The sequence below is a fragment of the Gopherus flavomarginatus genome, chromosome 7 (assembly GCF_025201925.1).
Source record: "Gopherus flavomarginatus isolate rGopFla2 chromosome 7, rGopFla2.mat.asm, whole genome shotgun sequence".
Lineage (NCBI taxonomy): Eukaryota > Metazoa > Chordata > Testudines > Testudinidae > Gopherus > Gopherus flavomarginatus.
In genome coordinates, this window is record NC_066623.1 from 6,515,043 (window position 1) to 6,535,160 (window position 20,118).

Consider the following 20,118-nt stretch of genomic DNA (forward strand, 5'->3'; position numbering starts at 1 on the left):
TCCAGCTGGCGCTTCCTCATTTGTTTTCTTGTTTCCTCTCTCTAGGCTGGCAGGTACAGGGGCTCCGTGAAGGAGTTCCCGAACTTCAACGCGAGCCAGGATGCAGAGGCCCTGTACAACGCTATGAAGGGGTTTGGTGCGTACTTTCCACTGCCGCCACGCTAAGGGCCCAGTCCTCTGTCCGTCGAATCTCCAGGGGTCTTGACGTTAGTGGCTTTGGAGCAGGCCTTGTTCTGGCATTCTGCTAATAGCTGCTGGGGCAGCATGGCCGAGTGTGAGCGGAATGGAGGGGTGACGCTGGATGCCCTGATTGTCCCTTTTCTGAAGGCAAGGGAGAGCATTGGGGGGAGAAGGCCATGAAAGCACCTCCTAGCCCTTCAGTATTGCCCCCTCCGGTGCTGGCAGGCAGTGCACACTTCATCACCTCCCTGTGTCTCCATGTAATTGGTAAACAAGGACACACAGTGCATGTGTTTTCAGGGCACCGCTGCCTGTTTCTGCAGGGCGCTGGAGTGGCTTCATGATGCACAAACACCCTTCCTATGGGAAATGTCCCATGGCTTATCTTGTGGGGGTGGGGGAGAAGAGGAGGACATGTCTGCAATTTACCTGGGGGGCAGGCAGAAGGCACAGCGCTTCAGTCTGGATCCGACCTGGGACAGTCTCTGGTGCCCAAGTGCAGGATCCCCACGGGGAAAGCGAATGATTGGGGCATTCCCTGTGCTAACATGCTATGCCCCCCTTTCCCGAATGATGCCCCTGAGACCAATCAGTCCATTGCCCAGGTCCCAGGTAGGCCAGCCGTGGATGGGTACGCCCTGGTCACAGCTCTATGTCCTACCAACTCCAGCACAGAGCTGGAATCTGCTTCTGGTCCAGGCAAAGCTGGATTTTAGAGCAGACCCAGATCAAAGCAGTGGGATGAGGGTGACTGAACGTGACTCCCCGCAGGCAGTGACAAGGAGGCCATACTGGACCTGATAACATCCAGGAACAATAAGCAGAGAATTGAGATCAGCCAGGCCTACAAATCGCTCTACGGAAAGGTAACCCCAGTGAATCGGAGGGTGACACATCCTACTCTGTGGTCCACAGGAGAGGGCGCCTTTGCTGCATCCTCCAAACCAGAGCATGCAGGATGTACAGCCCCCTGCTTCTCTGTCCCTGCCAGACTGGCAATGGGCACACAAAGCAAAGCAAAATCATTGGGAAAATTCACTAGCTAACGTCCGGGTGGGGGAAAGCCTTCCAATACCCATGGCCAGCCCGGACTCTGCCAGCAGCCCTGCTGAGAAGGTCATGACCTCCTCCCAGACAGTTAAAGAGACTGTCTTTATAAGTCCTTTCTCCCAGAGAGTCTGCCACTCATGCATCCTTCTCTCTCTCTCCTTGCACTCCCTTCTGTGCCCGGTGGCCAGGACCTGATCGCAGACCTGAAGCGGGAGCTGACGGGGAAATTTGAGAGGCTGATTGTGGGTCTGATGCGGCCCCTGGCATACTTTGATGCCAAGGAGATTAAGGACGCCCTTCAGGTAAGGGGCAGGAAAGGGCTCGCTCTGACCATCCTGGAATACAGTACGTGCTACAGCAGGGGTTCTCAAACTGGGAGTGGGGACCCCTTAGAGGGTTGCAAGGTTATTACATGGACAGTCACGAGCTGTCAGCCTCCATCCCAAACCCCACTTTGCCTCCAGCATTTATAATGGTGTTAAACATGTAAAAAAGTGTTTTTAGTTGGTAAGGGGGGGTCGCACTCAGAGGCTCGCTGTGTGAAAGGGGTCACCAGTACAAAAGTTTGAGAACCCCTGTGCTTCAGCCTAGCTCTGGGTGTACTTATCCCCGCTTCCCGATGCAGTCCCCCAGAGGCTGCCCTTCTCGGCTGATTCCCACCTGGCATCAGCACGTGACATCTCATACGGCGGTGTTTCCTGCTTGCAGGGCATTGGCACCGACGAGAAATGCCTGATTGAGATCCTGGCATCCCGGACCAACCAGCAGATACACAACCTGGTGGAAGCCTACAGAGACGGTTAGCATGGGGGACCAGGGCATCCTGGCTTCTCTGGGGCCAGGAGGCAAGCAGTCACTGCCCTGTGGGCAAGGAAGGATTTAAGTCAGATGGGGTACAGGTTCACCAGAACTAGAATATCCCCCAATAGCCTCTTCCTCTGTGTTTCCCCCTTCGCTGCTCCTGAGATGGACTCCTCCACTCCAAACTCTGTGCATACTTCTTGGAGGCACCTGCCTGTATCCTCGCACGTGGGTGGGAGAAGGCCTTGCACTTCCCAAATGTTGCTGTTGCATTTGTACTCAGCTTTCTGATTGGTGCTGGGCAGCTGGAGTTAGAGAACCGAAATATCTTTCTTTGAGAAGAAAACTGATTTTTTAGATAAACGAAATGCAGTAGATCGTATTAGCGCGTATGTCAGTAAGGTATTTGATACAGTTTCACATGGGAAATGATTAGTTAAATTGGAGAAGACGGGGATTAATATGAGAACTGAAGGTTGGATAAAGTGGTTAAAGAGGAGACTACAATAGGTCATGCTGAAAGGTCAACTCTCAGGCTAGAGGGAGGTTACTAGTGGAATCCTCAAGGATCAGTCTTGAGACCAATCTTATTCAATATTTTTATTACTGACCTGGGCATAAAAAGCAGAAGTGTGCTAATAAAATGTGCAGATGACACGAAGTTGGGAGGTATTGGCCATATGGAGGAGAACTTGAATATTATACAAGAAGATCTAGATGACCTTGTAAACTGGAGTAATAGAAAAGGGATGATATTTAATAGTGCAAAGTGCAAGGTCCTGCATTTAGGGATCATCAAGAATTTTTGCTATAAAATGGGGATTTATCAGTTGGAAGTGACAGGGGAGGAGAAAGACCTGAGTGTATCTGTTGATCACAGGAGGATGACTATGAGCTGTCAATGTGATGCGGCCGTGAAAAAGGGTCACACGGTCCTGGGGTGCATCAGATGAGGTATTTCCAGTAGAAACAAGGAAATGTTAGTACCATTATACAAGGCACGGGTGAGACCTCAGCTGGAATGCTGTGTGCAGTTCTGGTCTCCCATGTTTAAGAAAGATGAATTCAAACTGGAACAGGTGCAGAGAAGGGCTCCTAGGATGATCAGAGGAATGGAAAAGCTACCTTATGAGAGGAGACTCAAAGAGTTTGGATTGTTTAAGTGGTTCTCACACTGTGAGTCGGGAGCCCAAAGTGGGTTGCGACCCTGTTTTAGTGGGGTCGCCATGGCTGGCTTAGACTCGGGGGCTGGGGCTGAAGCCTGAGCCCCATCGTGCAGGGCAGAAGCCAAAGCCCGAGGGCTTTTCAGCCCTGGGCAGCGGGGGTCAGGTTACAGGCCCCCTGCCTGGGCCTGAAGCCCTTTGGCGTTGCCCCCACCCCCACCTAGGACAATGGGGCACAGGTGGGCTCAGGCTTCAGCCCCTCCTCCTGTGGTCATGTTGTAAGTTTGAGAACCCCTTTGGCCTAACCATAAGAAGGCTGAGGGGAGGTAGGATTGCTCTCCATAAGTACATCAGAGGGACAAATACCAGGGAGGGAGAGGAGTTATTTAAGTTAAGCACCAGTGTGGACCCCAGAACAAATGGCTATAAACTGACCATCAACAAGTTTAGGCTTGAAATTAGGTGAAGGTTTCTATCCATCAGAGGAGTGACATTCTGGAGCAGCCTCCAAAGGGAGCAGTGGGGGCAAAAAAACCTAACTGGCTTAAAAACTGAGCTTGATAAGTTTACGGAGGGGATGGTGTGACAGGACTGCCTACAGTGGTGTGGCCCGTCGGTGACTGCCAGTAGCAAAAATCCCCAACGGCTGGAGACAGGACACTAGCTAGGGTGGGCTCTGAATTACTACAGAGAATTCTTTCTTGGGTATCTTCCTGGTGGGCTTTGCCTACATGCTCAAGGTCTCTCTGATCACCAGATTTGAGGTGAGGAAGGAATTTTCCCCTGGGTCAGATTGGCAGAGACCCTGATGGTTTTTTCACTTCCTCTGCAGCATGGCGCAGGGGGTCACTTGCAGATTTAAACTGTAAATTCTCTGTAACTTGAAGTCTTTCAACTATGATTTGAGGAAGTCAGTAACTCAGCCAGAGGTTAGGGGTTTATCACAGGAGTGGCTGGGTGAGGTTCTGTGGCCTGCAACGTGCAGGAGGTCAGACTAGATGATCATGATGGTCCCTTCTGAATAAGGATATACATTACCATTTTAAACCTAACCAGTGTCCCTTAAGTGACTTCCCACAAGATGTCAGAACATGTTAGTATTGGAGCTGAGTGGGTCTACTATTTATTTAATTTTCTTTCTTGATATAGGAATTAGATACAGTGCTCCTGTCGGATAATTTCTAAGTTATTATCTGAAAAAAAAATTAGAGTTTTCAGTTGCCTAAGTAGACCCTGGAATCATGGTTAAAGTTGCTCCTTCCCCCAAAACACCTGAAATGGTGCCCCTGTTGGCAAGCACAGAATTTGCTCCCCTGCCCCCATGCGCAGCACCATTGGCTTGACGGGAGTCACCCCCCAAATATAGAAGTCAAACTAGACCTATGGTGATGGGGCTGTGGGGGCAAGGGGAGTTGTTGGCAGGGGGTAGTGTCTCTGAAGTGGGTTTGGCTTGGTTTGGGCTTGCTGTGAAAGGCAGTGCAGCTTTGATTGCATCTGGGAGAGGGGTGGCGTGCTGGACAGCAGCTCCACATACATCCTTTGAACCCGGGGTCTGCATCCTGGGAGCCAAGGAATGTACCTTGTCTTGGCCTCCGGCCTAACCTGAGTACAGAGCTGACGTGCTTCCCGTTTTCCTTTCCAACACTCCAGCCTACGAGAGGGAGCTGGAGGCAGATGTCCTGGGAGACACCTCGGGCCACTTCAAGAAGATGCTTGTTGTTTTGCTTCAGGTACGTTGATCTGTCCACCCCTCCCCATTCCCCTCTGTCTGTCCACTGCCCTCATTCCTCTGTGACTGAGCTGCTGGCCTCTCATCTCTGATGCAGGGCACGCGGGAGGAGGACGATGTCGTGAGCGAGGACCTGGTGGAGCAGGATGCCAAGGTAAGTGTCGCTGAATTGAGACTGGCTTGCTTCCCTGGCAATCACTATGGCACAGCCAGTGACTGGGAGGAAAAATGAGCTTTTCGTGGCACTGGCTGCATCCCCAGCTGGTTCAGATCGGAGCAACGCTGATTTATCCCAGCCAAGAACATGGCCTTTCCGACTTCAGTTTTAAACACATTTTTTTGTAGTTTATTCATTGCTCTGCTATGTGTCTGGGCAGCCAGAAAGGGGCCCAAAGCTCTGGCTGCGGACACCCCATACTGGATGGGGCACTGGTCACTTGCTGGACGATTTGCTGCAGCTTGAGGTCTTCAAACCACAATCTGAGGACTTCTGTAACTCAGACCTAGGTTAGGGGTTTGTTGTAGAAGTGGATGGGTGAGATTCTGTGGCCTGCATTGTGCAGGAGGTCAGACTAGATGATCATAATGCTCCCTTCTGACCTTAAAGTCTATGGACAAGTTCAGCTGTGACTTCTGCAGCTCAGGCCCATGTTTATCACCCCTTCTTACAGCGTTTGAGAGGCTGTGTGGACAAGAGTCACTTGAGTAGAAGCTTCACAAACACACATGGCTGTGGCCCAAACAGGATATGAACCTAGGTGTGCATGCGCACACACACACGCGCGCGCGCATGCGCACACGCACACACACACACACAGAGTCTCTCTTCCAGACATCTGATCTTGCAAGGTTGTAACTGTTTTTATTGCACACAGACACACTGAGATATGGCAGGGGGAAGGAAGACAAGACAAATCAGATTTTGAACTGATAACGTCCCTATAGATGAAGCCAGTTAAACAAATGATCAAGCCTGAGAGCAGGAAGGAGCTTTGCCTTTTGTAAGCAGTGGCATTAGGGTTTGGAGCTGGCACCGAAGGCAGGTGTTGAGTGTGTTCATTCTGGGTTGCATGGCCAGGATTTTAGCACTCTCTGACTCTGGGCTTTTGCTGCTTTTTTTCACCTTTCTGCAAGGATCTTTTGGAAGCTGGCGACCTGAAGTGGGGCACAGACGAGGCCCAGTTCATCTACATCCTGGGAAACCGAAGCAAACAGCATCTCCGCCTGGGTAAGCTGTTTTCAAAGCGATCATGAGATCACCAAACCACAATGCTCCTCCCACCCCACAAAGCAGCTCGCTGGTTCTTGCAGATTCTGTGTGGACATGCCAGCCAGTCTGGGTTCTCGCCATCTGGTGGTCACGCTTGGGAAGGACAAGTAACCATTTTCCATGAGATCTAATGAATTTTGAAAAAAGAACAGGAGTACTTGTGGCACCTTAGAGACTAACAAATTTATTTGAGCATACGCTTTTGTGGGCTACAGCCCACTTCATCGGATGCATAGAATGGAACATATAGGAAGAGTATATATACACATGCAGAGAAGATGCCATACCAGCTCTAAGAGGCTAATTAATTAAGATGACCTGTTATCACCAGGAAAAAAAACTTTTGTAGTGATAATCAAGATAGTCAGTTACGGACAGTTGACAAGAGATGTAAGGATAGTTATCATAAGGAAATAGATCCAAGTAGTGTAATGACTCAGCCATTCCCAGTCTCTATTCAAGCCAGAGTTAATGGTATCTAATTTGCAAATCTATTCAGGTTCAGCAGTTTCTCCTTGGAGTCTGTTTCTGAAGTCTTTCTGTTGCAAAATTGCCACCATCAGGTCTGTTACTGAGTGGCCAGAGAGGTTGAAGTGTTCTCCTGCTGGTTTTTGAGGGTTATGATTCCTGATGTCCGATTTGTGTCCGTTTATTCTTTATTCTGAATTTTGAGGGAGGAGACTCCGGTGCCCATTCCATCTCTGACAAAATCTTATCGGGCTGTTCCTGGGGGAGCCCTGAATGCTGAGAGACCCTGAATGTTCCTTTTCATCTTCTCTCAGACCTCATGGCTGCAATAACTAGTTCAGCCCGAGAGATTTTGTTTCTGTAGAAGTGCTTCGTGCTTCGTAGCTTTCATTGTTGTCATTGGTGCCTCTGCCAATTAAAACCCACATCATTTAAGGTAGTTGCCTTAAAAGCAGACTTCCTGTGAAACTAGTGGAGTAACCAGCCACTGGATGGCCGCCTTCATGCTGTAGTGTCCGAATGACTCGCAATCTGGCTAATGCACAAAGGATGGGAGTGCGGCTGTCTAACCCACTGGTGAGTGTGTGTTACAGGCAGTGGCGGTGGAGCCATTTGTATAGTGGAGGTGCTGAGAGTCACTGAACGTAACTGTAAACCCTGCGTATGATGGAAACCACTTCCAGCTGGGGGCTGCAGGTTACAGGGATCCTCTACGCTGGTACACAGAGGATATGAGTTGTTACAGCCCCAAGCCATAGGGTTTGGGGGTTTCAGCTCAAGCTGTGAGAGCGCACACTTTTAGTTCTGGAGGTCCCCAGTTCAGTTCCCAGCGTGTCAGCTGAAGATTTCAGGTGGCTGACACATGCTCTGTGGCCAGGTGGAGCACCACATGGACAGCTGCAACCCTGGCATGTGAAGAGAAAACACAACAGATTAGTTCCTCCTCTCACCCTCCCACGCAGCAATGGGCAGGGTTACTGAGCACAGCCAGACGCTCTCCCACCCCTTGCCAGCCAAACACCTAACAGGCAATAATCCCTGCCTCCGAGAGCCCCCAACATGCAGAGTGGTGTCTGCTCCCCCAAAAAGACGCTGACCTCCATTTTCCCCGCCTCTGGGCCAGACCAGTGTGGCTCGTGACGGGGCCTCTCTCCTGCTTTCACCCTACAGTCTTTGACGAGTATCTGAAGATTTCTGGGAAGCCCATCGAGGACAGCATCCGGGGCGAGCTGTCCGGGGACATCGAGAAGCTGATGCTGGCAGTGGGTGAGTTGATGCTGTCTGGTGGAGGGGCAGGGCTGGAGAAGACCCTCGATCAAAAGGGTCAAACGAGGGACCTAAAGTGAAGGGCCTGTCTCCATATTTACACAGCTGAAGAAGAGACCTGAGCACTCACCGATACCGTGATCCCACTGACGTCATCTGGTGGTGTGGCTGCTCGGCACCGCTCAGAAACGGGCCGCTTTGGATTATGGATTATGGGGCCTCCTCCCAAGCCCACTGAAGTCCATGGCAGAATTCCTGATGGTATCAATGGGCTTTAGATCAGGCCCCAGGTGCCCATCTTGGAGCATCCAAGTTTGAAAATTTGACACTAACCCCTGTGGAAAAACACAGTCTGGGTCCCCCCAAGTATACGAGTGTGGGACTTGCCCGACTGCATGAGGCTAGGGTCTGTCAGGTCTGGTGTCCTGTCTCAGAAAGAGATTCTGGACGGACAATTGTTTGTGCTAAAATGTGTAACATTCCCCTGCGCATGCAGGGAATGGCTGGAGAGCCCCGGACAGCGTAGAGGAGCCCGCAGCGAGGCTGACTCATGGAAATATGTGCAAATCCCTGCTGTGTCACGGGGCCCGCTCCGCGCTGTGCGTGTAAATGCAAGCCCAAATCCTGCAGTCCTCCTTCAGTCCATACCCCTGTTATTGTAGAGGGTAAGGAAGAGCTGCAAGGGTCCCATGTCCACAGGAGTTACCTGTAATCTACAGCAGGAAAATAGAGCACCAAGAGTTGACCCACCATTAAAAAGATCTTTACTGGCTATTACGTCACAGCATTTCCCTCTAACTAGATTAGCCAACAGCTGCGACACCTGAGGCACCACAATACAATAACTCATCCTGGCTCTTTAGTGGTAACCACTGTCCTGTGGGTGGGTCACACCTTAGAGGAAGCCTTGGGAATTGTACTGGGACAGGAGGAAAACAGACACGGTACAGGGAGAATAACTGAGGCTGGGGAAGCTGGGGGTGGGTGGGTTAGGGAGCAGCATCTAATGTGGTGTTGGAGGTATCAGGGAGAGACCGGGAGCCTGGAAGATTTGAAGGAGTCACCTGTGCCCTGAGCTGGTTAGAAGAGCTGTGGTTAGAAGGGCTCAGGAAGCCACTCTGCTCTGCTGGCCAATGGGGAACTCTGTCTGTTGGGGTCACTGGACTCTTGTGACTCTTCTTGTTTTTTCACCTTCATTGTTTCTCCTGCAGTGAAGTGCATCCGGAGCACCCCAGAGTATTTTGCTGAAAGGCTCTACAAGGCCATGAAGGTGAGTGGTGCAGGACATTCTCAGGAGCCCAGGCTCCGCAGATGCTGTGTCAGGGAAACCCCACTAGCGAGGCATGAACCCCGTTTCCTTTAGTCCGTGAGAGGCATGGGGCTCTCGCTTCTGGGTGCAGCCCTGGCAGGGTTCTAGCACTGGGACGTGGGCGGGGGAAGTTCAGCAGAGCGTGGGACAGAGGGGTGGGAACAGTCTGGGCAGATTGATTCTGGCCATGGAAATCCAAGCCCAGGCTAGCATAATGACACTGTTACTCTCCTCTGAAACTGTGCCCCAGGAGAAGATTGCACCGCTCCAGGAGAATTTACCTGCAAGGGGCTTGGGGACAAGCAGTGTAAATGAGCAGAGATTCTGACAAGGGGCCACGGGGACATTAACTAGCTGGCATTCGGCTGGTTTCGCGAGTTACTGGGAGCCCAGCTGGGTGACCAGTGCAGAGAGAACCCCCAGTCCAGGGTTTTGCCTCTTTCTGAGCCGACGAATCATCTGCAAACAAGTTGTGACTTTCTGGCATGATTGTGTGGCTAAGCCATGGCCTGTGGGGCCGTCTGTTCCAGGGGCTGGGGACCAAGGACAACACCCTGATCCGTGTCATGGTCTCCCGCAGCGAGATCGACATGCTGGATATCCGGGAAGTGTTCAGGACCAAGTATGAGAAGTCCCTGCACAGCATGATTAAGGTAAAAGGAGGGCACTGCCGGGAGAATACCCAGTAATTCAGCTTTGATCCCAACCACATACATACGGGAGACCCGTGGGGCCAGGGAATCTCATCCTCTCCCCATCTTTTGACGGTGTTGGGAGGGGCTGCAGGGAGGTGGGCTTGGAAAACCAACAGGAGAACATTGGGGAGCTGTTGGTGTTGATTTTGGCTTTGTGAAAAGCTCTCGTCAGCCTCTTCTCTGACGCGCAGAACCCCTTAATCCTCACTTGCTGCTGAGGCAGCTTTAGGGAGAGACTCTCCGATGCTCCCTGGAATCATCCCTCAGGCATTTTTGGAAGGCTCTGACTAGATTTTTTCCCCCCTCCTGATCTGGACACCCCCAGAACTGCACCCAGCTCTGGGGTTCCACCACCCCCAGCTGGCTAAAGCTTCTAATATGTTACCAAACTGATTTGTTCCTGAATCCACAGTGTGGTGGATGGCGGCCCCCCAACCGGCTCCTCTCTGCCATGTGCCCTGATTTCCTTGAATGCAGTCAGGAAATCCCCTCCCGCTCAGGAGCTGCTTTGGGAGACCCAGCGTCACCCCCTCTCAGCCCCAGGGAAGCACATGACCTGCTTGAGCTAGACAACGCCGGCTGAGGCCTGGCTCCGCGATGTGGGTAGAGGCCCATCAGCGAAGTCTGCCCTGTGCACGCATGTGGTTTTAGCCTCTGCCTCTTCCTTTGCAGGACGACACGTCCGGCGAGTACAAGAAGGCCTTGCTGAAGCTGTGTGGGGGAGACGATGAGTAAGCATGCCCGCCGCGCCCGCTGCCTACCTTGTACTGTCCCGCCCAGGGGCAGCTCTAGGGATTTTGCTGCCTCAAGCACGGCAGGCAGGCTGCCTCCGGTGTGCCTGCGGGAGGTTCACCGAAGCCGTGGGACCAGCGGACCCTCTGCAGGCAAACCACCGGAGGCAGCCTGCCTGCCGCCCTCGCGGCGCCGGCAGAGCCCCCCCCCGCGGCTTGCCGCCCAAGAACGCGCTTGGTGTGCTGGGGCCTGGAGCCGCCCCTAGTCCCGCCAGCGTCCCTCGGGGTCTATGGGGAGGCCAGACTCTAGGCTCCCCAGCCTCCTTGACTGGAGCTCCGTGCGGGTCCCTGTTGGAGGGTTTCCACTGCAGTCCAGGGAAAGGCACGGAGCGCTGGTCTGGTGCCAAAGTGGAGCATCCACATCATGGGCTTGATCCTCTGTCACTGACGTCAATAGGAGCAGGTCCCGTAGTCCACATGGTCAGCACAACCAGAAGGGTTATAGTCCTGTCCCAATTCCCTCATTCCCCCTCCCCGCCCCCAATTGTTGCCTCTAGAGGCCCCTCTCAGATGTTGGCCTTGGGGAAAGCCCCACCTGAGCTGAAGCGTTTGTAGCTGCTTGAGGGAGCTGCTGAAGGGGTGCCGTGGTATCCTGTATCTCCAGCTTGCATTGGGACGGGACCCCCTCCACATCTGCAGCTGAGTCACTCTCCCACTGGTGATATGCCAGCGTGAAACAGCCTCCTGTCATAGGAACCGCCCCTGAACGCAGCTGTAAAAACCCAGCCCAACTCCCCCACCCTGCAGGGACGAGACCATTGTCCAAAGCCATGTGAGCCCAGCCTTGTTCACAGTCCTGCAGTCCCCCCAGTGGCACCCTATCACTGCCAGCTGGGGGAAGGCAGGGACGCGAACGGGGGGAGCACAGCAGATCCAGGCTATGGACTAGAGTGGGTCCCATGCTGTAAGCAATGGTGGGGGGAATGCTTTGTCCTTGTCCCCCCCGTGCTGGGTGCAAGAACCAGAGAAACCTCCCTGCCCTGTTCCCAGCCCACCAGTGGAGCCAACGCCTCGTCACCTACCACGGTCCCAGAGCACAATGAAGCAGCTGAACAGGCGATGCAGTGACCCTGAGTCATGGCAATGCTAGCATGAAACACACCTCTGCCCCAAGGCTCAACTCACCCGCCTCATCCGGTCACTTTATCCTGACAATGCACAAAAGCCCCACTAGTGTCTCAGCAGCTCTGGGTTACGTTAAGATTCAGGCTGTGGAGAAAGGGCTGCAGATTTGGGTTGGGACGCCGGCTGGTTTGTCCCTACGGGCATTAGGAACTGAATTGGAGCCTCAGCTGATTTGGCCTGGGGGCATTAGAGATCGAGTGATGGTGTGGGCTGGTTTGGCCTGGGGGCATTAGAGATCGGGTGATGGTTGGACTGATCTGGCTTGGGGGCATTGGAGATTGGGTGATGGTGTGGGCTGGTTTGGCCTGGGGGCATCAGAGATTGGGTGATGGTTGGACTGATCTGGCTTGGGGGCATCAGAGATTGGGTGATGGTGTGGACTGATCTGGCTTGGGAGCATCAGAGATCGGGTGATGGTGTGGGCTGATCTGGCTCGGGGGCATTAGAGATTGGGTGATGGTGTGGGCTGTTTTGGCCTGGGGGCATCAGAGATTGGGTGATGGTGTGGGCTGGTTTGGCCTGGGGGCATCAGAAATCAGGTGATGGTGTGGGCTGATCTGGCTCGGGGGCATTAGAGATCAGGTGATGGTGTGGGCTGATCTGGCTTGGGGGCATTAGAGATTGGGTGATGGTGTGGGCTGATCTGGCGTGGGGGCATTAGAGATTGGGTGATGGTGTGGGCTGGTTTGGCCTGGGGGCATCAGAGATTGGGTGATGGTGTGGGCTGGTTTGGCTTGGGGGCATCAGAGATCGGGTGATGGTGTGGGCTGATCTGGCGTGGGGGCATTGGAGATCGGGTGATGGTGTGGGCTGATCTGGCATGGGGGCATTGGAGATCGGGTGATGGTGTGGGCTGATCTGGCTCGGGGGCATTGGAGATCGGGTGATGGTGTGGGCTGATCTGGCTCGGGGGCATTAGAGATTGGGTGATGGTGTGGGCTGATCTGGCTCGGGGGCATTGGAGATCGGGTGATGGTGTGGGCTGATCTGGCTCGGGGGCATTGGAGATCGGGTGATGGTGTGGGCTGATCTGGCTTGGGGGCTTTAGAGATCGAGTGATGGTGTGGGCTGATCTGGCTCCGGGGCATTAGAGATCGAGTGATGGTGTGGGCTGATCTGGCTCGGGGGCATTGGAGATCGGGTGATGGTGTGGGCTGATCTGGCTTGGGGGCATGGGAGATCGGGTGATGGTGTGGGCTGATCTGGCTCGGGGGCATGGGAGATCGGGTGATGGTGTGGGCTGATCTGGCGTGGGATCACTCAGCGGCTGGGTTATGGTGCTGGCTGATCTCTCCTGTGTTGGCGAGTTCCCCAGTTGCTCACTGTCCTTGTGTCCTATCCCCTCCCATTTCAGCGCCGCAGGTGAGTTCTTCCCTGAAGCTGCTCAGGTGGCCTATCGGATGTGGGAGCTTAGTGCAGTGGCTAAAGTAGAGGTCAGAACCCACTCCAATCCCTCCTCCTCTGCTCCCTGCTAGCTTGGAAATCACAGCTTCCTCCCTCTGCGCGCTGGCACCTTCTAACTGGCTGCTGCCCTGGCCAATCAGACGTCTTTACTGTGCATATTAACACCAGGCTTCCCCTGAGGTTCTGATTTCCAGTGATGAGTTAACCCCAGAAGTGCTGGATGCTCCCCCACACTCAGCGGCAGCACGTGTGTCTACTAACACAGGTTGCTGACACTGAAATGCAAGCCGGGTGGATCCTGCTGGGTGCTGGTGCTGTCCAGTGCCATGTCAGCACTGTACACTGCGTGCAATCTGGAGCCTGGCTTCAGTGCCTCACAGAGGTCTCATGCACATGCAGCAGTGGGGCTCAGGGGGCCTCGTGTTCACCACATTAATGGTGTTGCACTGATGAGGCATCCCAGGGCTCTGGAGGGTGGTGATGGGGGTGGATCTGCTTTCAACCCCCTGAAGAATGGCAGTGCAGCAGATCATCTAGGAACCTTTTGCAGATCTTGTGTGTGTGACCAGGGGGCTCTGTCCCCAGCAGCGAGGCTGTTCAAGGAGCTCCCTGGGAACGTTGCCTTGCAGAGTATTAGATGAGGAGCAGGGTTGGGTTAGGTGGCAAGGACCTTCCCAGCCCAGTCAGCCTGTGGAGGGGCACAGATGGCTCCATACCCTTTGGTGGGAGCTGCATGAGGACACCCGAGGGTAGAATTTGGCTAATGAGGGAGGGGAAAGACTTTCATCCCCTTTGTGCTGCTGACTCCCAGTTCTCAGCTCTGTCACTTCGCCTGGCATGTGAGGTGGTGAAGCCCAGTCTGGCTGTCATGCAGCATGATGCGAGGATGGTATTTATACAAGCAACAGCGCCTCCTCTTTGGGGCTTCTTTGGCTATCTCCTTTCCTGGGGGCCAGTATCTGGGCACTGCTGACTTGGCATCCACACACAGACCCCCACCTGCTTTCTAATCCCACTAGCTGCTTTGCCTTTGGCTTGCTGGTTAACACGCCTTCTCCCTCTATTTTTTCTCCTCTCCTGGCCCAGTGGGTTTCTGGATTTAATCTAAAACCTCTTAACATTTCTGCAGCTGAGAGGAACCGTGCGCCCGGCTGCAGACTTTAATGCTGATGGTGACGCGAAGGTGCTGAGGAAGGCAATGAAGGGACTTGGTAAGTAGGACACTGTGGGGGCACTGGTGCAAGGTGGGAGGCCCTGTCTCCTCTGTCTTCTGGGGAAATGTTCCACTCCCTAGTGGATTCTAGAGAAGAAAACCCATGAAGGACTGAGACTATCTGAATAAAGACCTAGAAACATAATTCTGCAGATCGACTGGAATAAAGAACTGTCTACATTAGGCTCAGGCAACTGGAGTTGGAGCTACGTAGAGTGGAAAGCTTGTAGTGAAGGATTTACTCAGAGAGTTTGGCCCATTTTCCATATCACTGATTGTCCCTCAACAGACAGACTTTGTTTTGCATGTTTTCTGCAAACATATTTCAGCCTAAAAGGCATCTGCAAACTCTTCACCCCAGTGAGTATGCCTTCAAGTGTTAGAGATTTGCATGTATGTGATTGGTCACGAAAATCATGTGATTTTTTTTTCCTGTTCCCTAACTTTTAGAAGGTACATCCACCCAATATGAATTTTATTTAGTTAGGGCACAAACTTTGATTCCTGAATAAATGATTCTGAGCCATGGGCCTCAAATCCACTTCTCATGAACACTCGTTTTCTGGTACTTTGCTTGTGCGCATCTTTGTGGGAAGGAAACAACGGGAAGAGATGAGCACGTGGATGACTGAGATGTTTGTGGATAGTTGCTCTCAATTCACCCATCTCTGGTCTATAAGTAGGAAGGGAGGGACTGTTTGGGGTGGCCCAGGAGGGACATCAGAAGATGTGATTAAATATTATCAAAGAGAAATTTAGACTAAATATCAGGACACTTCCTGCCAATGTGATCTCCCGGAGTGTGTCTCTCTCTCTGGACAGCTAAAGCTCATCTCTTAAGTCATTGAAAATTAGACTGAAAAACATACAGTAAGAAACAACCCTTCACTGGCAGACTGATAAACTAATCAGGCCCTTTGGTGTCCTCACTGAGGAAAGTGTCTGGGGTACCGGACTCTGGTTCATCTGACTCTAGCTTTCAGGGTTAGCAGTGTAGACACTTGGGCTTGGGCTTGGGCTTGGGCTCTGGCTGGAGCCTGGCGTCTGAAACCCAGCAAGGAGGGAGGGTCTCACAGCCCAGGCCTGTACGTCTACTCTCCTATTCGTAGCCCCACAAGCCTGAATCACGCTGTCATGGCTGACACACTATAGGTCAGGAGGAAGCAGGGTTAATGTCAACCTAACAGTTAGCGGTAGCCTCACCTTTCTCCTGGTAGGGGAGAATCGCAGAATCATAGCTACCCGAGCTAGAAAAGAGCCATTAGACTTTCAGTGGGACTTAGGTGCCTAAGTTACTTTTGAAAATGGGACTTGCTCCTCACTGATTTCTAGACACTTGAAAATTCTCCCCCGAGTGTCCGATTGTTTTGTTGGTGGAAGTTGCTGTTGCCAGCTAGGCTCAGCTCTCCGCTCAGATTCTCCTCCATGACTAGCAAACGTTGCACAAGCCCAGCCCTGGGGAGTGCTGCCAATTTGGGGTGATTATGTGATACCACTGCTGCCAATTTGGGGTGATTGTGTGATACCATTGGATGTCCTGTGCTGTAGCGTCCCAGCCATTCCAGACTGACTCTGAATACCAGGCCTGTTGTTAGAAACGGCCTCAGGGTGGGGAAGGCTTCTGCCCCAAGCCCTTCACAATCTGCTGAGAAGGGTCTAGAAAGCAGAGCTCCCAGTCCCCTAGACACCCAACTTTCCGCCTCACAGGCCTTGTGGCAGCAAACGTGTCTCAGGAGCTTGGACTTTGCTGAGTGGTCCTGTCTAGAGCCTGGACTGGCTCAGTCTGTGCCTACCTGTCCTCCAGGCCCAACCCCCCTAGTGCAAAATCCCCTGGTCTTCACGTAGGTTGGTTTCTGTGTCATTGCAGGCACTGACGAAGGCGCCATCATTGATGTGGTCACACGCAGGAGCAACGCTCAGAGACAGGAGATCCTGAGAGCCTACAAGTCTCACTTTGGCAGGGTAAAGACGAGCGTCCTTTCCCCTGATGCTTCCTACCACCTTCCCTTCCTTTCAGCTCTTTCCCTTCCATGTGGTTGCTCATTTTCACCTTCTCTTTCCCCACTACTGTCTCCTCTGTCTCCCCCAGGCCTGATGAAGCTGTAAGGAGGGGAAAGACTCACAGACAGAGTTCAGCGTCCTTTTATCTATCCCTTTCCTGTGAAAGATATCCCAGTCAGGAAGGAGTCTGGTCTTTAGTGGAAAGTTCTTCTGTCCGTTCTCACCCAAATAACCCTGTCAATAAGGGCCATGTTTTCAAAATGGCCCCAATTTTTGGATGCCTCAAGTTTTGAGTGTCCAACTTTAGATAACTTAGGGTCTGATCTTCCAAGAGCTACGCTCCTGCCTGTGAAATGGGGTCTCCTGTGGAGTATCCCAGAACAGAGGCACTCATAATGAGAGGAGATACTTGAGAATTTGGGCCCAAATATACCATTTCCATGTCTCCATAGTACCTGCACTTCACACTCATTGATGGATTTTCTCCTCATGCAACCCAAAGTGCAGAAGTATTTAGCCCCTTTTTACAGATGTGGCACTGAGGCACAGGGTATAGCCTAAGTATTCGCCCATGGTATTTCTTCTTTGCTCCCCTCTCTTATTCCTGCGTTCTGCACCTTTCCCCTTGCTGGCCAGCAGGGAGTGCTGAAGATTAGGGGGTAGCGGTGACTCCCTCCATCACTAGCTGCTCTGAGCTGTGACTGGTAAGGAAGACGGGGTTAAACATGGTGACATCCATCCCTTTTGCAGGATCTGATGGCCGATCTGAAATCAGAGCTGTCGGGAAGCTTGGCCAAGCTGATCCTTGGACTGATGATGACACCGGCACAGTTTGATGCCAAGCAGCTGAAGAAAGCCATGGAGGTAAATTGTTCACTTGAAAACTTCTCCACAGCTGTGTCTGAGAGTCAGCCATGGTGCTCCCGCTGCACTCTAGTCAGGCTTCCAGCGCTGCATGGCCCAATGCACGGGAGCTATGCCATAGGGTGGCATCTTTCATCCAGCTGGCGATTTCCGTTTGCTTTTCCTCTTGCAACAAACTAACAAGGAGAGAGGCAGGGGACAGGCCCAGACCTAAAGCAGAAATAATCAGAATACCTAGCTCTCATAGAGCTCTTGTCATCAGTAGATCTTAAAGCACTTCACAAAGGAAGTCAGTATCATGATGGGTGGGGAAAATGAGTCACGGGGAGATGAAGTGATTTGCCCTAGGTCATTCAGCAGGCCGGGGCAGAGCTGGGAATAGGACACAGGTTGACTGAGAACCTGTGCAATGCTTTACCTGCGAGGCCATGCCAGCAGGAGTTTGGGATAGGAGCTATAATGGGAAGGAAAGCAAAATGTGACAACCTGAGACAGCACCATTTGTCAGCGAAGAGAGAGAGCAGCGACTCTCGGGCAGATGCAGCTCGGAGACTTGATGTGCATCCCACGTGTCCTAATCGTCCCCACCCCAACGAGAAAACATGATGAGGATAGAGAAATACTTTGCTGTGATTCCTACCCTCTCTGGAGCCTGCTGCAGCTCTTAGAATTTAGAACAGCAGAACTTCCCTTTAAAAACCTAATGGGCACCTGCAGGATTTTCAGGGCAAAAGGGATTTTTCTTGCCTCCTTGAATCCAGAGAGCTCTTCAAGGGCCAGTGGATCACTGAATGCCTAACTGCAATGTGAGAATCCCTTGATAACTATGCGAGAGAGGAGCCAAGCCAGCAATCCAAGGAGAATAGCTTCTGTTTGCTGTGCTGTGAATTAGTCATGGCTTGAGGTCCACAAACACAGCGTTAGGTGTCACTGCCTTGGGGGATTCTCCAGTCTCCACAAATACAGAGTAAATAAACAGGAATGAGGACATAGCAGCAGGGTATTTACCCTGGAGTTACCCTGTGCTTAGGGATTTTGTCTCCTGAAACAAAGCGTTGCTGTTATTAAAGAGATCTTCCTTATTGTGTGACTGGCATGATGTGCAAATGCCCAGCCAGAAGGGTTTTCATTCTAACTTCACCAGCAACATCCCTCTGGAATAGGGTGACCAGATGTCCCGATTTTATAGGGACAGTTCTGATATTTAGGGTTTTGTCTTATATAGGGGCATATTACCCCCTACCTCCTGTCCCGATTTTTCACACTTGCTGTCTGGTCACCCTACTCTGGAAGGCACTTCCCATCCCACAGTGTGCTGTGCGTCGCTAACGTAGGGACGTTCTGTTCTCTTCCCTTTGTGCTTCCAGGGGGCTGGCACCGATGAGAACATTCTCATTGAAATTTTGGGCACTCGGAACAATCGGGAGATCCAGGCGATTAACGAGGCATATAGAGCAGGTAAGGAAGCCGGAGGAGAGATTTTAGAGAAATGCCAGGGGGAATCTGCCTGGGCAGTGAGCTTGGGGAGAAGAGGGCTAAGTTTCAGCATTACTGAAAGTGAGGGACTCAAGACTGATGCTGACCAAGCTCCCCCCAGTACAGCTCTGCCAGGGTAAGTGGTCTGTGTACCGCTGCTGCTCCAGGCTTAGCTTCCTCACACAGCTCTGTGAAGGCACCTGACACCTTCTAGGCATGGTCAGCGTCTCCCACATGACCCTGGCCTCCATTCAGGAGCAATGGAAACGTATGAGGTGCTTGGCACAAGTCCTGGATTTCCTGCATGTTCATCCTCAGCAAACGAGATTCCTGCCCGCCTACCCAGGCTCTTCTCTCAGTGCCCATCACCATCTGTTCTCCCTGAGCGCCTGTCGTTAGAAAACAGGAGAGTCCAGAATCCCTTTCCAAGGCCTTCCCCTTCTCTCCCAAACACCCGCTGCCCTGGACCAGCTCCATGCATAGCTGTACGTGCCCATCCTGGAGCCTCGCCATGGCCCAGTTGCATGACTCATGTCCTATCCTTGCCCTCTCCTCTGTCCACGCTTCCTCCATGTGGCCCTTTCATTAGGGAATCTGGAACAGAGGGCTTGTCCTTTACCATGTGGGATCAGGTGAAGGCTTTTCAGCCGGCCTCCAATTCTGAGCACCCATTGTTCCGTGTCCAAAACTGTGCCTGTAAAAGCTGTTGTGCGTCCATTTTGTGTGTGCAAACAAGGCAGCTGGATACACAGGCTGTATAGGCAAAGGACCACTCTCATGTGCCCCATTCCATCCCCAGGGTCCGTGTGGCAAGCATGATCAGCTGCCAGAGCAAAACCAGATGCGTGAGCGAAAGGCGGGGGGCTGACTCTTTGAGGTGGGATGCATATTTATACTGTGTTCATTTTTGTGCTCCTTTCTCCTCAGCCTATCACAAATCTCTGGAGGATGCGCTGAGCTCTGACACATCAGGACACTTCAAGAGGATTCTTGTCTCCCTGGCTCTGGTAAGGTCACTTTTTCTCCAGTGTGCTTTGCTTGTGGGACTCTGGTTTTCCAATCTAACCCCTCACAAAACTCCAGTTTCCTCATAGCCCCCTTTCTCCCCGACAGTTGACAGGGATGAGGTTGTGTTTCTTTAGGTAGAATCTAAGACAGCCTACAGAACTCAGGAATACACCAGGATGCCTTGGTGTTTGTCCTTTGATTGATTGTACACACTCAAATCTTTCACTTCTAGCTCTTGCGGCCTATAGGAAAGCAACATGCCAAATGGCCATCCAGTCAGACTGCAGGCTGCTGGAAAGGTCACG

At 52.3% G+C, this 20,118-nt stretch overlaps 1 protein-coding gene across 2 annotated transcripts in view; it reads left to right on the plus strand.

The window, feature by feature from the left end:
* Positions 1-20,118, plus strand: part of ANXA6 (annexin A6) — a 39,859-nt gene that overhangs the window by 10,648 nt on the left and 9,093 nt on the right. For both annotated transcript variants that reach the window (XM_050961540.1, XM_050961541.1), the window contains exons 3-19: positions 46-136; positions 952-1,046; positions 1,419-1,532; positions 1,939-2,029; positions 4,845-4,924; positions 5,021-5,077; positions 6,058-6,151; positions 7,832-7,927; positions 9,139-9,197; positions 9,767-9,889; positions 10,604-10,662; positions 13,202-13,280; positions 14,381-14,462; positions 16,332-16,426; positions 17,216-17,329; positions 18,697-18,787; positions 19,733-19,812. In XM_050961540.1, the coding sequence (XP_050817497.1) occupies positions 46-136; positions 952-1,046; positions 1,419-1,532; positions 1,939-2,029; positions 4,845-4,924; positions 5,021-5,077; positions 6,058-6,151; positions 7,832-7,927; positions 9,139-9,197; positions 9,767-9,889; positions 10,604-10,662; positions 13,202-13,280; positions 14,381-14,462; positions 16,332-16,426; positions 17,216-17,329; positions 18,697-18,787; positions 19,733-19,812 (1,500 nt within the window). The remainder of the gene's footprint in view (positions 1-45; positions 137-951; positions 1,047-1,418; positions 1,533-1,938; positions 2,030-4,844; positions 4,925-5,020; positions 5,078-6,057; positions 6,152-7,831; positions 7,928-9,138; positions 9,198-9,766; positions 9,890-10,603; positions 10,663-13,201; positions 13,281-14,380; positions 14,463-16,331; positions 16,427-17,215; positions 17,330-18,696; positions 18,788-19,732; positions 19,813-20,118) is intronic.